At 43.6% G+C, this 15,570-nt stretch overlaps 4 protein-coding genes across 6 annotated transcripts; 1 reads left to right on the top strand and 3 right to left on the bottom strand.

Annotated features, from left to right (window-relative positions):
- The first annotated feature begins 4,967 nt into the window (after positions 1 to 4,967).
- On the top strand, positions 4,968 to 7,031 carry LOC128262082 (uncharacterized). The gene is made up of 2 exons (XM_052996129.1): positions 4,968 to 5,948; positions 6,719 to 7,031. Exons 1-2 carry the CDS (start codon positions 5,218 to 5,220, stop codon positions 6,852 to 6,854), a joined length of 867 nt encoding a protein of 288 aa, XP_052852089.1. The 5' UTR covers positions 4,968 to 5,217; the 3' UTR covers positions 6,855 to 7,031.
- A 32-nt stretch (positions 7,032 to 7,063) lies between these two features.
- LOC128262081 (double-strand break repair protein MRE11) lies at positions 7,064 to 9,844 on the bottom strand. The gene is made up of 5 exons (XM_052996128.1): positions 9,514 to 9,844; positions 8,369 to 9,419; positions 7,661 to 7,815; positions 7,287 to 7,608; positions 7,064 to 7,217 (listed from the first exon to the last, which is right to left on the bottom strand). The coding sequence occupies exons 1-5, from the start codon at positions 9,738 to 9,740 to the stop codon at positions 7,128 to 7,130; spliced, it is 1,845 nt and encodes a 614-aa protein (XP_052852088.1). The 5' UTR covers positions 9,741 to 9,844; the 3' UTR covers positions 7,064 to 7,127.
- Positions 9,845 to 10,495: 651 nt separating this feature from the next.
- On the bottom strand, positions 10,496 to 12,649 carry LOC128262085 (lysosomal thioesterase PPT2 homolog). Its single transcript, XM_052996136.1, has 5 exons — positions 12,419 to 12,649; positions 12,164 to 12,305; positions 11,985 to 12,092; positions 10,995 to 11,268; positions 10,496 to 10,930 (listed from the first exon to the last, which is right to left on the bottom strand). Exons 1-5 carry the CDS (start codon positions 12,563 to 12,565, stop codon positions 10,732 to 10,734), a joined length of 870 nt encoding a protein of 289 aa, XP_052852096.1. The 5' UTR covers positions 12,566 to 12,649; the 3' UTR covers positions 10,496 to 10,731.
- Positions 12,650 to 13,360: 711 nt separating this feature from the next.
- Positions 13,361 to 15,329, bottom strand: LOC128262084 (sterol regulatory element-binding protein 2). 3 transcript variants are annotated; one of them, XM_052996132.1, is made up of 4 exons: positions 15,202 to 15,329; positions 14,806 to 14,897; positions 14,632 to 14,730; positions 13,361 to 14,537 (listed from the first exon to the last, which is right to left on the bottom strand). In XM_052996132.1, the coding sequence occupies exons 1-4, from the start codon at positions 15,217 to 15,219 to the stop codon at positions 13,769 to 13,771; spliced, it is 978 nt and encodes a 325-aa protein (XP_052852092.1). In that variant the 5' UTR covers positions 15,220 to 15,329; the 3' UTR covers positions 13,361 to 13,768. The 3 variants fall into 3 exon arrangements, with proteins under 3 accessions (XP_052852092.1, XP_052852094.1, XP_052852093.1); XM_052996134.1 differs by lacking the exon at positions 14,632 to 14,730; XM_052996133.1 differs by lacking the exons at positions 14,632 to 14,730; positions 15,202 to 15,329 and having other exon boundaries at positions 14,806 to 15,161.
- Positions 15,330 to 15,570: the final 241 nt, after the last annotated feature.

Raw genomic sequence — 15,570 nt, 5'->3', positions numbered from 1 at the left:
CCCAGCACCACCCACGACACCGCCCACCCCCACCCACTGCGACGCATTCAACATGGCGTCGGTGGCTGTTTCGCTTTCTGTTTCGCTTTCCCTTCGCTTTCCCTTCGCTTTCCCTTCGCTGGCGGGGGGTTTCCCCTCCCCTGATTCGGCTCAGTTCGGTTTGTGTGCGATATAAACGAAGTTTACCAAATAAATAAAAGCACTCCCCCGCTTCTCGTCTAGCGATTGGATTGCAATATATCGCGTACGTGCTGGCATGCCATAAATATGTGTGGCCCATGTAGATGCGAGGCAACAAAATTATATTTCTGTTTGTGTTTGCAACAATTTATTTTTCCCCACCACCGCCCCCCGCCTGCTCCCTTCTCATGAACACGCCCACCGTGGAGATAAAGCGAAAACATTTTTCCAGCTCAACTCGCTGCGCAATCGATAACAACGTTGAAGGGAGACAAAGGAACCATCGACACCGAAACGCCGAAGTAGGGGACTTTGCCGAGCTTATTAGATGTACATACTATACATAGTGTACGGGGCACCCCGAAGGTAAAATTTGAAAATATGTAGTGCAAGCAAATTTGGCCAGAGACCGCAGCTTGTGGCCAAGTCTAAGGATGGAGAATGAATACCCATCCAGCCCATATGCTTTCATATTTGAGTTGCGTCCAGGGCACAAAGCCCTTCCTTTATGCATGCAAGTGGGCACCGAATTAAAGATTTCCACAAATCTGTCTCACCACTCAAATATTTACAGAAGAATGTGCACATAACTGATTGTGAGTGGAGGTAAACTCAAATATACACAAGTGCACGGATCTGAGCAGTTCGTTATAACAAAAAACTTTGGTCAAATCCATTTTCACAACTTATTTGTTGGTCCCTTTTTGAATGATATAACTGATATTAAATTAAAACAGAAATAAATCCTTTCAAGGACTAAATATTTATCAATGAGATAAAAAATTTGATTTTGTATGTAAACTAAGTATAAAGCTTGACTCAAATTTTATACAGCTTTAGTAATGTGTAAAAAATCAAAATGTACCTAAGTATCCCTTATTTATGAAGTAATGTTTGCTAATGCGTATAAGAATAATAAAGAAACGAAAGAAAATAATTTATAATTATTTATATAAACATTTTATCTATTTAATATATAGTTGATGAATTCCACTGTTAAATTGCGACCTGCACTCGAGAACAGCTCAAAGAAAAACAAAGAAACTTTGGAGGAGAAAATGTAGGAAAATGGCAGCAGAAAAATCGGAGCACTAGCAACAAGCCAACAAATTTAAAATGTGAAAACTTTGCAAGTAGTTGAAAGTTGGCAGCAAGCGAACGAACCGCAGTCGCCAGAGAAAAGCGTCGGGGAGTTGGAAAATGGGGGGGAAATTCTTTGTCTACTTTGGGATGTGAGGGGTGCAGGTGCAAACAGGGCTGAGATACGGGCACACGACTACGGGTACGGATTCGAGTACGGATACGGGACTCAATGATTTGATGTAGCCGAAAATCTGCCGCTGAGATTTTCTTTGTGGTTTCGACTTCTTTTGATATGAGAGCATTTTCCAACGTGCTGCACACTCAAGAGGAGTTTTCCCCAATCCCATCGCCTGTCATTTGCCAATTCAACTAAAACTTCAAAGCACCACGAGTGCATCCCCCATCCCCCATCGCAGTCCAGTCCAGAAAGTGAGTCCCCGAGGTCAGTCGCCATTTTGGACTGGATTGCTACCCACGCCCACAAAGCAGTCGCAACCACAAGTCCAAGCAGGAAGTGGGTGTTATGAAATATGATGAGATATGAAGTCATATTCCACCCTTGAAGCAGCTCTTCTGATTTTGCGCAATCGCGGTTTCGACACAGAAAAAAATGTGGCAAAACCAGCATTGGTCAACCATTGCCATGGCTAAAATGCTTTGAAAGTAAAACAGAAAATACCTAACATACTATAAATTATTAAAAAACACTTTTATGGCTTATATTATTATGGGATAATAAGTGGTAGTAAAAATACATATGCGGCTTAGATTCAAACCAACCACAAGGCACTTGGCCAAAATGCCAATCAAACTGGCGCTTAGCAAATATTATCACAACAAGGCCGCAAAACAATGTGGAGGCCATCAATCAAACGGCACTCGGCAGCCAAACCAATCATCCATTTGACCATCCATCCAGATCCTGGCCATCGAGCCATCGAGCCATCGAGCCATCGAGCCATCCAGCCATTCAGCTATCCAATCACCCAATCGCTCAGGCGTATCGCAAGAACAACAACAATTTTCCAATTAAGCGACCAAAAATTTGAGCATATGATGATTATTGACGATAAGAGTCGGACACGAAGCTCCCATCCGCCCCAGGAATCCCAGTTGGTCTGCCGAAATGTGCAAATAAATCGCACAATTGTCCGTCTGTCTGTCCGTTTGTCTGTCCGTCCGCTTGTCCGCTTGTCCTTTTTGGCAGGACTCAGTGTTATCTGCGAGCATCGAAACTAAAAGTTAGCTGCGGCCACACCAAACCAAAACAAAGAAACTTTCATTTCCAATTTTCTTGATGTATTAAATTATTTACGCCCTCTTGAGCAGCGGACTCGGATTCGTGTGCGTGGCACTCATATGTGGCACTCGTATGTGCGTCTAGATATATATATATATATATTTTTATGTATATACATACTTATTATGTTTACATTGGGAGCAATATCGTTTTGGTAGAAAGAATTCGCCTTACTTGAATGCGAATAAATTATATTTAATAAGATATAGTTTAGCAATATATACAATACTGCAATCAATTAGGTTGTTTTTAAGATTTAGTATAGCTAAATATAAACTAATATGTCTATATGCTCTGTGCTGGACAATACAACATTATAAACAAATTGTCTAATTTAAACTGATTTGATTTATTTTTTATAAATTTCCTACCTGTTTAACTAAAAAGTTTACAGGCTGTATAAAACGTAAAACTCCAACAAACAAAATGGCACAAGGAATTTATTTTTATAAAATCGACAAAAAAATGTAATAATTTGTGTCATTTAAGATATTAACAAAAATATTCTATTTATTTGTTAAGACAACAAATAAAAAGCGTAAGCCTATATAATTACGTTAATTTTTAAAAGAAATCCGCGAGATACAAACATGGAATTTGGCTTCCAAAACCGAAAGTTATTGTTCAATTGCTAACATATTTTTATGTTTAAAAATTAGAAAAAGGGTTTCTGTTGCTCTGAACTAAATTAATGGCAAAGGTATGATAAACTAGCAAGCTTTTCCATAATTTATATCTAAAGTCTTACAGTCGATCTAAAGTATTTAATCTTTCGAATACCGTCTAAATTTATTTCAAGCACCAAATGTAACACTTTTTTTATCTCCATCTAAATTATTTTGTTAGTTTTAAGCGTGCAAATTACCGGCGCCATATTGCCTAATGAGAGCAATTAGAGTTATCTGGGTGAAATACGGAATGTCTCACTTTTGTCACTTTTCACTGCGTATAAACTGTCACCATTTTCGCTGATCTGGTCTTCAAAAGCGAATCGCAAGGCTGGCAGATGCCTACTGGGGGATGGGAGATGGGTGATGGGAGCTGTTGATTTTCACAGTTGGTGCGCAGAAAAGAAAATTTGTTAACTGTACCCAACTCAGTTTCACCCAGTGGGCCAGTGAGCCAAATGTGCAGCGATCACCGCACGGCATCGACGGGGAATCCCCTGCTCCGTCTTAAAGCAAAGCAGATGCAATTTATGATAACCAATTTGCGGGCTACAGCCATTCGAACACATGCGATATGAACCGATTTGAAGTCGAAATCCATGTGGCAGTAGCCGTTGGTGGGGCTTAATCACTCCACTGCACGCATCGTTAAATGTTATTAGTTATTGCCAAGATATGGTGTGGGGATCGGTTGTTGCCACCGGGGAACAGCTGGAGTACAAACACCAAACACCCGTCCGCTGCTAGTTGCTGTTCTTTTGGATCTTATTAACCATATTTCTCTAGCAGAGACTACCTACTCTCCTTTCGAGAACTGATTTACTCGACTTTTATTCATTGCTTTTGGGCAGTTCTGGCGTTCTAGTGCTCGACTTATGGAAGAGAACCTACAGTGGTTATCCGGTTAACTATAACACAAAGCAGTGATATTTATAAAATATTCAAGATATCAATTAAATTTCTTATAAAAATGCTATTACTTTTTTAATTGAGAGCTGGTTTGATTATAAAAAAATTTTTTTTTTGCTAGAAACTATCTAGATTAAGCGTTGATTTCCCGATAAACTAAACTTAAACTAAACTTAGATTCCTTTAAGGTTATAATTTCGGCAAGTCAAGCCATTGTATACATTTGGGAGAACCTCTTTTATAAGGTTTGTTAAAATTCGTCTTGTTGTGTAATAAATAAACAAATTGACAACACAACTTTTTGAATTAAAAATTCAAAATCGGTTTTTCAGGGTTAATGTTTCATACATTCTCAAACTATACTTTTGTAAAATTCGGCCATTCATGACTTACATACAATGATTAAAACGCCATATTTTAACAGGCATTTTACAAAACATCCGTCAGCGATGTTAAAATGATAGTATCGGATTATGTTATTTAAGTGACACCCAATAATATACAATAGTTTTTAATAAAATTGCTCTTCCCATTTTCATAAAAAAACCCAACGAAAATGTAGGCCACACCCTTAAGATCCGCTTTAGATAAAATAACCTCAGGCTAATGCTTAATCTCAGCCCTTTAAACCACACATATAGTAGCATAGAAATCGAAAAGTGGCACTTTCGGGCAGGTAACACCCCGTGGATCGCGGGACCTGGACATGGATAGGCAACCATCCGTGGTTGAGTAACGAAAACATGTCAGCGCCTGTAGCCGGCATAACTAAATATGGCCAGTGCTAATTGCCCTCCAAGCAGCTGCTGCTTCTCCACATCCATCCCCATCTCCATCTTCATCTCCACCTCCACTTGCAGGTCCAAGATCCGTCTGCGTCCCATCGAACACGCCAGTTCTTTCCGTCTGAGTGCGTCCCCATCTCCGATCGCAATTTATAAAAGCTCTGGCCGCCCAGCGATTTCGCTGCAGTTGCATCCCCAGATTGCCGGCGAGTGGACGTGGACCGTGGATATTAGACACCAAAAGTTTCGGACCCTGGATAGCCGCACCCGCATAGCAAGGATATCCACCACCATGAAGCGTCTCGAGTGGCTGCTGCTCCTGGCGTTCGTAGCGTCCGTGTCCACGGCAGTGGCTCCAAGGAGGAGGCGGCACAGCACGGTAGATCACCCATCGCCCACCGTCGCCGGTCCCAGTGATTGGGGCTCGGCCTGGGGATTGGGTCTGGGTCTGGGTCTGGGTCCGGAGATGGCACTCGTGCGCAGGGTGTACGATGAGTGCCAGGACAAGAACGACTTCATTGGTTGCCTCAAGCAGAAGGCACTCCATGCGCTCAATCGTGCCCTGGACCAGGACTCCATCAAGATCGTGGACGGCCTGGTGCTGGAGAAGCAGAACCAGAGCGAATCGGAGAGCATTCTGGGCTCCCTGACGGATGCCCGCCAGTTTGGCAGCCTGCCGCCCATCGACCGAGCCCTGCTCTCCAAGGCGGACAAGCTGATGCGGACGCACACGCTCAAGATCGACATGGATGGCGGGCAGGAGAGCGTGGGCCGTGGCCACGGGCACAAGAAGAAGAAGCACAAGGACGGGGGCCATATCAAGTACGTGGTGGCCGCCCTGCTCACCGCCATGGGCATCGCTGGTCCCCTGGGCCTCAAGGCTCTGGCCGCGATCGCCGGCAAGGCGCTGGTCATCAGCAAGGTGGCCCTGACCATCGCCGGGATCATCGCGCTGAAGAAACTCTTCTCGCACGACCACAGCGAGGAGACCAGCTTCCAGGTGCACGCCGGCGAACACAACAGGTAAGTCTCCCAATCATGACTTATTAAAAAATATTCAGAGCAATAGAAACAAATTTAAAAATATCAATTAAATAGTATCTACATCGTGTTAAAACAAACTCAAAAAAGCATTTAAATGTTTTTGAAAACAATTATGTCTCGAGCAGCAGAATAATAATATGCCTGAATTTTAGACGTGGGAGAAAGTTGTTAGTTTTAAATTTGCCTTCGTTTGCCTTGTTTTTGAAAACGATAGCACTGTTATTCTGAACATCAGATAGCCTCTACTCAACATATGTTTCCTTCTAAAGGCCTCAAATTGAGTAATCTTATATTATATATTTTTTGAAAATTTGTCTATTTACCATGTAGCCCCATTTAAAAAAAAAAACTTAATAACTTATATGACTATGTTCTACTTTGAAGAATATTTGTGTTCCAGTTTTCAGTAATAAATTTGTTTTGTTAGGTTAGGTTGGTCTTTGAGTATGGTTCCTGGTTTTTATTGTTACTTGAAGAACTAATAAGATATTTTATTTTATTTTATTTATTTTATTTTATGGCCAATTTAGATATTTTGCCAAAAAACTAGAGCCGATATATTTAAAAAACCCATTTTTATGCTACCATAACCGGATAATAGAGATTTAAGTTTAGAAAGTTTTTAGGATTTTACCAAAACAAGAATAAAAATATTAAAATATTTGATTTTTAATTAAAGATTATTTTGCCGAACTGTTTAATAGTATTTCTAGATCTATTTGCTAAAATTCAATATTTTCTGCCTGCAGGCGCAACACTTACGTGATCCGGCCGGTGTCCAAGACGAGCGCAGGGGCAGGAGCCGCTGGCGTGGGCGTGAGTGCCGCCGGTGGCAGCTCTTCGGTGGATCCGTATCGCTACTACTACGAGTACCATCAGCAGTAACGCTTGTGTGACGAGTCGGTGTCTGGAGAAATCTCCGCTCTCGAGCGGCGGAGTCCTGAAGCAGCTAGGCTACCAAAGAACCGATCCACATCCAGTCGGGCCAAGTGGAGCCCGACAGCAGCCGTTCGTTCACCTTAACGTAGCTCCTAAGTTGTAGGCTAATCTATTATGCAGTTGACGATATTGAAATGTACTCTTAGAGGTTATATAAAAGAAAGCTCTTGTTTATTCCGCTCAGAGGTATGCAACATTAATGGGGCTCTGGAATGTAAACTAATCGGAATCATCCGATATAACATAGCTGGCGGTATTACGAGTGCCTTTGACGCTGCTCAGAAGAGTTTGTTGTCGGCTCGAGGTGCGCTGTAAATGATTCGGAAAAAAGATACAAATATTATTGTCTATACTGCTGTCTAACTTATTTCTGCCTACCGAACTATTGACGGTCACTTCCAGCTGGGCCTTGCCACGTGTGGCACCTGAGGCTGCAGCACGACCTCTGCCAGCTGCTCGACCCCGGCCACGCCCTCGTCCCGTCGTGGTTGCCGTGGTTGCCGTGGTGCCATTTGCTTCGCTACCCAAGACTGATGTGGTGGACCTGTCTTCCCGCTTCACTTTCAGGCCCTGACTATCGAGCATTTTTAGCAGATTCTCGTGATTATGGCGCGCCCTGAAACTTATCAACTCGTTGTCGATGCTCTCTTCGTTCGGCATGGTTTCCATCAGATAATCCACTGCCTTTTCCTTGTAAAACCTGCGGATAATTTCGTTAAGGTAGATTCGTATGACTTTCGATGCCGACTCACTTCACAATATTTTCCGCTGCATCAGCATCCGCTCGCTCCACCAGTCGATAGGTCATCTCTGCCAAAGCCTTGGAGTGGAATAACCTTAGGGGTTTATTGGCCCCGTCGAAGTAGCGATCCACCAGCTCCTCCACACGAGTGGCATTATCCGCCTCCTGAAATACAGGTTTTCAATATAAATAATGTTGAGTAAGGCATGAACGGGGAAATAACATATGGTATATAGGTCAGAAACACCTTAATCTATAAGAATATATATTATGAATAAATTCTTTGTATTGATTTAATCCATTGTTTTGTTTGTTTCGCCTAAAATTAAATCTATTTTTCTGTCCGATTTTTATAAAATTTTAAATCGTAACTCTTAAATAGTGAACTTTTTCTCAAAGTATTTACATATAAATTAAAAAAAAAAAACCTTTATAAATCCTGCATAAGAAAGAAGCCTTTTTTCAAAGTTTCATCCAAGTAAATTTAAAAATGGAAGTCTAGTTTCCATAGAACATTGATCTAAACCTACTTTACCACTGAAGCTGATCAAGAATATTTAAACTTTATAGGGGCAAAAAGGCTTTCTACACTGCTTTACAAACTGAAATCATTATAATCGGTAAGGATATAAAATGTATATCTATACCGATTTTTGAACCCATCTCATATTTTTCAAAAGTCCCCAGGCTTATAGTTTTATGTTTATGCCATCCTTACCAGTGCACGTCGCATGGCCTCCTTGTCCAGGTGGATGGTCTCCGTCTTGGTGCGTTTGATCAGCTTGCTGAACTGCACCACATCCTGGACGTTGGCCACTTGCGTGCTGAACATCTGACCGAACCGAATGGCGTTGAACATGCAGGACTCGTCCGAGTAGAGAAGGCGCAGTCGAATGAGTGGCAGCGTGGGCTGCTTGGGATGGCCGGTCTGCTGGGCCGCCGCCTTCTCCAGCATGGCCTCCACCCGCTCCTTGGCGAACTTGAAGACCTTGGTGGAGGCATCGCCCTCGTCCAGACCCAACTCCTCGGCCCGATCGGTCAGTGACACGGATTCGAAGACAAAGGGACGCACGGTCTGCAGGGGAAGCTCCTTCAGCTTGAACTTTCCCTTGTAGATCTCGAGGAGACCGACGTGCTTCTTTTTGGCTTCGCCCTCGGACAGGGAGGTGGGCACCGAGGAGCCCGGCTGGGAGACATAGAAACCCTTCTTGGCGTTCATCTCCGGCTCGATGCGGCAGTCGTGCTCGTGGCCCCAGATCACCAGGTGAAGGAAGTCCGGCAGCAGTTCCTCGGGCAGATAGTTCTTGGGGCCGCGATCGGCTCGGTTCTGGTGCACCACTAGGAGGTGGAACCACTCCTCATCCGAGTCCTTCGCCGAGTCGGGGCAGTTGAACTTGACCTTGAAATCCTTAATGAGCCTGGCCAGCCGCGCGTCGTGGATGTGGCTCAGTCCGTACAGGGCCAACTGGCTCTCGCCCTTGCGCAACAGGATGGGGCTGATCTCCACCTGGCTGAGGTCCGTCCAGCGGCCAAAGTAGTTGACCAGGCCCGAGGTGCTCAGCAGATCCAGGGAGCTCAGGCGACCAAAGCCACTGGGATCGTCATGATTGCCGTGAATGGAGAAGACCGGAATGGCTATGTTCAGATTGGGATCCTCATAATTCACCGACTGGTTGACGGCATTGTGGAAACTCTGCGCCTGGTCGCTGAGGATCTCCAGGGAAACGGGACGATCGCCGAAGGTGTAGCGCCGCAGGAGCTCAATGCATCTGGTGGGGATCGTGAATCGGGAATCGTGAATCGGTAATCGTGATTCGGGATGAAATGTAATGATTGGGAGGGTGCGATGTAGACGCCACTCACTTGTGCATGGAGTTTTGGCTGGGCACCGCATCGTGGAAGAGATCGCCGCCCAGCAGAATCATGTCCACATCCTCGGACACCGCCAGTTCCAAGATCTCCTCGAAGGCCGTGAAACTGTCCTCGCCGCGCACTGCATCCTTTTCGCCGTAGCCCAGATGGTTGTCGGTGGCCACCAGGATGCGGATCACGTTGTCAGCATCCTGCTCCGCTCCCGTTGTGTCCTCCATTGGCAGATTTCCTATTTGCAGTTCGCAATCCGTCCTCAAATTGCGCCTAATTTCACCAGAAGGAAAAGTGTTACCAGGTCACGAAACCAAATGTTGCCAGCCCAAATTAATGCTTATTCTGTGCGGGCTTTTTAAAAGTATTTGAATTACAAAATATAATTATTCCGGATATATTAATAGCCTCCTCACCATAAACCAGGTGGTTGTCGATGGCCACCAGGATGCGGATCACGTTGTCTGCCTGTTGACTCGCTCCGAGATTTGTCCTTTGAGGACTCCACAAACCTGTCCTAAATATGCGCTTAATTTCGCCAGATGCAATAGTGTTACCAGATAACGAAACCAAATGTTTCCCGCCATAATTATTCTTTCTACAGGGCGGTACTTTTTAAAATTATGTACAATTATAAAAACGGTTTAGAAAAACTAATGCAACCGAAAAATTTTAGCTTCATTTTATTTTAAACATAATACGCATTTATCCGAGATATGGTTTTTTTTTTTTAAGTTTTGAAAAAAACATTTTTAGCTTTAAAAAATTTAATCATAAACTAAAATAGGAACAAAAATCTTAATAAAGTGGTTTTACAGAAGAGAACTTTTTGTTATAGCTGCAAAAGTACAGTCACTTCGGCATAATAAACATTGTTTTCATTTTGTTAAATGACTAAACTTTAACCTACAATATTTTTTTTATTTTTTTCATTCATAAATTTTACTGAATAAATTTCCAGTACTCAATAATACCCATACTCTTGTGTTTCGATAACTTTATATTCATTTACCTAACCATATATATTTAATAAATTTGTATAAATCTCTCCTGCGAACTGCAGGTCATTGTAAATAATCTAAAGCTTAATTACCGATAAAAGATCATTGTGTGGCCTGTGTAGCAACTTCACATTAATGCTTATTGTTGAGAGGGAGCTTAAATCCGCCTTTTCGATCACAGCGCTTTGATCGCTTCAGAGCAGTTTCGATTTGTAGTTCAGTCCAGATATGGCATTATAACTTGGTGGATGACATCCCTACGCGTGTGCCAGGCAAGATGATGGACATGGGGTTTGATCACAATGGTTAGTTTGCCAGCCTCCTGAAGAGTCTTAATGCCGATGGAGTCGGTAGTGAAGATCTTTCGCTTGTTGAATGGGATCACATCCATGTTCTCGTCATAGTAACTGAAATGGCTGAAAGGAAATAACCTTCGGTTATTTTATTTTCCAAAGTACGAGAGATAAGATATAAGATTACCTGGATTGCCAGGGAGTGATAACATCGTCGTTGGGTCCTCCGATCATCACCAGTCTATTGAGCCGCACCATTCCCATCTTAAACGATGTGGAGTTGGAGGTAACCTTCTCGTTGTTGATCAGCGGCAGGAACTCACTGTACTTCAGGTAGAGCTCCTGCCTCTGCGGATCGTTCCAGTAGCCACCCACCGAGGTGTGCTGCCCCACCCGCGAGTAAAACAACTCGAACGCCGTCTTGGCCGCCAGATCAGGAAATATCAGGTGCAGGAAGCTGGCTGAAAGTACATCAATCCAAAATAAATTCTTCATTTAAAAAAAGAAAGTAAAGGAAACATTGGTCATTAAACCAATCAATCCGGCGTCCTTATCTTTTTCAGCCAAACTCTAACCAAAATTCTATGGATTTCGGTTTAAGGGAATTGCAGAAGCATTTCGAAGTATGATGATTTAAAATACAATATTTTACTAGATATTAGTCTATTTAATTTATGAAAAAATTCTATTTGATCTTTTTCAATATGTTAATTTCACTTTGTTACACTAAATTACTTTCATTTTAGGAATAACTATTTACTTTAGGAGAAATGACTCGTTTTTTTAAGATAATTATTTCTTCTCTGTAAAATATATAATTTTTTGGTTCTCTGTGTTTCAAATATAATATTATTGTAAGGACAGTCTTTTTATGAGAAATTCTAAAACTATTATTTTGAAAATTTCACTTAAAAAACTAACCCCACTTTGCAGTTTTCGAAACGGGTTACATAATTTAAAATTTACCTAAGTAACTCAGAATTTTTTCTGGTATTATTAGTTATTAATTTTCGGCTGATAAGGGCAATATAAAAAGCCTTTGTCTCTGGCACTAGCCTATAAAATGCAAATCATATCGGGATGGTCTTATCCAAATGTTCTATATATGTATATATCAATTTCTCCAATATTTCTAATAGTATTGTTTTGAATCTGAATGCCACAGGCATTAACTTACTTCCGTATTGTCCCGCCTGAGGTGAAGATAGGGATATGAAGGTCTTCACATTGTGATCAGACAGACTTTGTATTGCAGCCCGGGCCAAAAGACCTCCCTGGGAGTAGCCTGAAAATGATATTATTACATTAAAAACATAAATAAAACAACTTTAAAAGGGTCTTGCGGCTTTAACATACCCAACACGATGATGCCCTCCGGATGAAGTTTGCCCACTTCGTTGAGGTAATCCCTGACCTGGTCGACCTGTCGCCAGGCATTCTCCAAACTGTACCATCCGCTAAACTTATCGCAGTTATACACAATGGTTCCAGGATGAATCTGCAAACGGAAAACAACACGTTATCAAAACTATTGCGCTGTTTGCGTCGAATTTGACCTTGTCACTATTGTTTTCGCTAGTAAACAAAAACAAGGGGAGTCCAATAACAAACCTCTTCGATTTCTCGGACCAAAAACGACATGGATTCGGCTCCGGAGAGGATGCCGTGGAGGATAACCACCGGTTTGAAGGCCAGCGAACCGGAAATCCATGAACAGGATGCTAAAATCGCGAGAAGAACCCTCAGCTGAAGCCTCATTTTGCGACTAACAAATAACAATGGATTTGGTTTGCAACTGTTGTTGTTGATGTATCCGTATCTTTATTAGCTGGCTCTTCTTCTTGCTTTTTGCATGGCAAACTCGGAATATGCGGGTTTTTGCTCCGACGCGTGAATGGCAAACTGCTTTTAACGCAATTTTGAGAAGGGCGGTTAAAAAAGGGATTTCAAATTAAATTTATCAAATTAATTTTATAAACTTCGGAATCACATTATTTGGTTCTTAATAATTATATAAACACTTAAATTTATTTATTTATTAATATTCTGACGCTACAAACTATTATACTTGTAGCGTTAGTATAATAATAAATAAATAGTTATATAAATGTACTATATCCTTAATCCTTATTCAACATAATTTTTCATTTGAAAAGTATATGAATGAGTTAACAAAATTGTTTTAAAAGTATATTCCTCAGGCTGAATGTATTTCGATACAACCTTAACAAATTTATAAAGCAAGTCTATGTTGGTACTCCATAAATAAAATTAATTAAATATGGAAACTTCACATATTGCTTGTTTTTCTTTGCATTACACATTCAAAGTAGGGATTTCATTTTTATTTAAATTATCTTGCTTAATACCGCTATGAATTTTAGTAAATGATTGAGGATTGTTTTCTTAAATATAACTAAATTTACCCAACTAAAAGGAGTTTAATCAAATCACATCCCTAAACTATTTAGTCTTATTTTAAAGAACCATTACTGTTGTTTTGAAAAAGACAATCAAACTTAGCTCCAATAAAATCCCCGAGATCAGCGGAGCTTAAAATAATGCTCGTTTATTCACTCTCAGCTTACACGATCGTCGTTATGTACTTTGCACTATTGTGTCTTGCGTAAATTTAAGTCTATTCGCAGCATCTACGCTCCGCAATTAATATCTACGCTCTGTGGCTGGCGATCCACAGACTACTCCTCCTCCTGCTGCACATCGCACAATCCATCTTCCATCCAATTGTCTTTCGGGGCCGGGAACAAGGTGATTTCAAGGTATATCAAATATGACAACACTTAACAGTTTAGGCTTAGGGCTAGGGCGGCATCTTAACCGTTTTGTTAAAGAGTTCTCGATCTAGATTTGTAGCGATTCTGTTCCAAGTTACGTTACGTGATTCGTTAAGCGGCCGGAGATCTAGTAGTAGAAGTCCAGCCCGTTCTGGGGGCTCCGACCTCACCCGGCCACCTCCTCGCTGACGAAATCCAGCTTGACCACCTCCGCGGGCAGGCACTCCTCCACGTCCACCTCGTTCTCCTGCACATTGATGCGGTTGAGGGTCATGGACACGTCTGGTCCGCACTTCAGGCCCGCTGCTGCCCCTGCTGGCGCTCCTCCTGCTGCTGTCGCACCGCCTGCCCCCGCCCCCGCCCCCGCCGTCGTCGCCGTTGCTGAAGGAGTGGAGGTAGTGCTGACCACATCGTCGGCAATCACCACAGTGGGCGAGAGCACTGTGGATACGGCCGGCACCACCACGGGCACCACGATTTGCGCCGACGAGCAGGTGGACACCACGAGGGGCTGCTGCACCGCCGTCGCCGAAGTGGACGTGGGCTGCTGGATGATGATGTTCTCCGTGATTGTGGGCGTGTTGTTGGCCGCCGCCGCCGTGGCAGCAGCTGCCTGGGCCGCCGCAAGCGCCTTCTGCATCTGCTGGTACTGCTTCACGGTCACCGTCGTGCCCGTCGTGGTTGTGGTCTGTGGATGTAGGATGATCTGCTTGGGCTGCGCCACCAACTGCACATGCTGCACGATGGGCTGTGTTTTGAATACTTGAGGAGGCGTCTGCTGAAGGGACTGCTGTGGCTGTGGCTGCGGCTGAGGCTGCGACTGCTGGGGTGGCAGCGTCTGGAGGACGTGCTGCACCTGCTGGACGGGCACTTGCTTGGCGGGAATGCCGGCGTCCTCGAAGGCCTTCTTCTTCAGCGCCTGGCGGATCTGGGAGCTGCAATGGGCAATGTTAGAGGGGATTAGCACGGCAGGCAGCTGAATGTTCCCTCGCCAGGATGCCTGGATCACAGGATCACCGGGTCACTTACACGGTGCGGTTCTTGATGCTCAGGCTGATCTTGGTCAGGTCGTCGGAGAAGCGCATGATGGACGAGTGCAGCATGTCGATCTCCTCGTCCGTCCACTTCCTGCAGCAGCCGTGGCGAGGGAACACAAGACACATTAGGGTCGGTCATCCGAATCTCCGGACCGGATTAACTTACCCGGATGGTGACTCCGCGTTGGGATGCAGCTGCATGGTGAGGTCGCCCAGTCTGCTGAACGCCTGTCCGGCGGCCGTGAATATCTCGCCCACCTGCAAGTGCACCCGGATTTGCATCCGGAGACGGAGTTCGGTTCGGTTCAGTTTGTGTTTGTTGTTACCGCGTGCAAATTCAAAACAAACGCGCCGCCCCCGCCCACCGCCCGCCGCCCACAAGAAGGTGGAACAACAAATTTCCCACTCGCAGGAGTGAGACAAACAAACGAGCGAACGAACGACTCTCGACTCTCTCCCGCGCCGCTTTTTTTGTTGTGCTGCTGCAACGCCCAGGGGCGCAGGCGGCGGTATGCCGGGGGGCGGGGTCGACGGCGGACCGGCAGGAGCAGCTGACACCTACCTTGGTTGCCGAGTTCATGGCCTTTTTTTTGCGCGGCTCTGCTTTTTTGTCGTAATTTTCTGTTTTGCCTCAGCGTAAGCGTCTGCAGCCCTTTCCAACACTGCCGCATAGCTGGTCGCCGCCGTTGGCCAACACTCAAGCGAGCGCCTCGATAAATATCGTTTTGGCTATCGAAAAAGTCTGCTCAACACTGCAAGTTAAAGTTGGCACATATCGACTAGTCGATTAATAGACATTTTGAGCCAGAAATTCAAACTATAAACGAAACCGAAAATAAATCGCTTATCATTTTTAATATATTTTTTTTTATCGTTTTTAATAGTTTTATAAACCAATCTTTAGCCTAAGAACAAAACCAAAAAAAAACTT

Source organism: Drosophila gunungcola, unplaced genomic scaffold (genome assembly GCF_025200985.1).
Source record: "Drosophila gunungcola strain Sukarami unplaced genomic scaffold, Dgunungcola_SK_2 000001F, whole genome shotgun sequence".
NCBI classification, from domain to species: Eukaryota; Metazoa; Arthropoda; class Insecta; order Diptera; family Drosophilidae; genus Drosophila; species Drosophila gunungcola.
This window is presented reverse-complemented; position numbering and strand designations above follow the sequence as displayed.

What these genes read in the sequence shown, in the direction of transcription:
- LOC128262085 (XM_052996136.1), bottom strand. Translation starts at nt 12,565, where the DNA reads ATGAGGCTTCAGCTGAGGGTTCTTCTCGCGATTTTAGCATCCTGTTCA. An exon ending in TGGTCCGAGAAATCGAAGAG is followed by an intron (nt 12,306 to 12,418) that starts GTTTGTTATTGG and finishes TTCCGTTTGCAG; the next exon opens with ATTCATCCTGGAACCATTGT. An exon ending in GGAGGGCATCATCGTGTTGG is followed by an intron (nt 12,093 to 12,163) that starts GTATGTTAAAGC and finishes TATCATTTTCAG; the next exon opens with GCTACTCCCAGGGAGGTCTT.
- LOC128262081 (XM_052996128.1), bottom strand. Translation starts at nt 9,740, where the DNA reads ATGGAGGACACAACGGGAGCGGAGCAGGATGCTGACAACGTGATCCGC. An exon ending in AGCCAAAACTCCATGCACAA is followed by an intron (nt 9,420 to 9,513) that starts GTGAGTGGCGTC and finishes GATCCCCACCAG; the next exon opens with ATGCATTGAGCTCCTGCGGC. An exon ending in AGGCCATGCGACGTGCACTG is followed by an intron (nt 7,816 to 8,368) that starts GTAAGGATGGCA and finishes CCTGTATTTCAG; the next exon opens with GAGGCGGATAATGCCACTCG.
- LOC128262084 (XM_052996132.1), bottom strand. An exon ending in AACGCGGAGTCACCATCCGG is followed by an intron (nt 14,731 to 14,805) that starts GTAAGTTAATCC and finishes CGGCTGCTGCAG; the next exon opens with GAAGTGGACGGACGAGGAGA. An exon ending in AGCATCAAGAACCGCACCGT is followed by an intron (nt 14,538 to 14,631) that starts GTAAGTGACCCG and finishes TGCCCATTGCAG; the next exon opens with CTCCCAGATCCGCCAGGCGC.
- LOC128262082 (XM_052996129.1), top strand. Translation starts at nt 5,218, where the DNA reads ATGAAGCGTCTCGAGTGGCTGCTGCTCCTGGCGTTCGTAGCGTCCGTG. An exon ending in CACGCCGGCGAACACAACAG is followed by an intron (nt 5,949 to 6,718) that starts GTAAGTCTCCCA and finishes TTCTGCCTGCAG; the next exon opens with GCGCAACACTTACGTGATCC.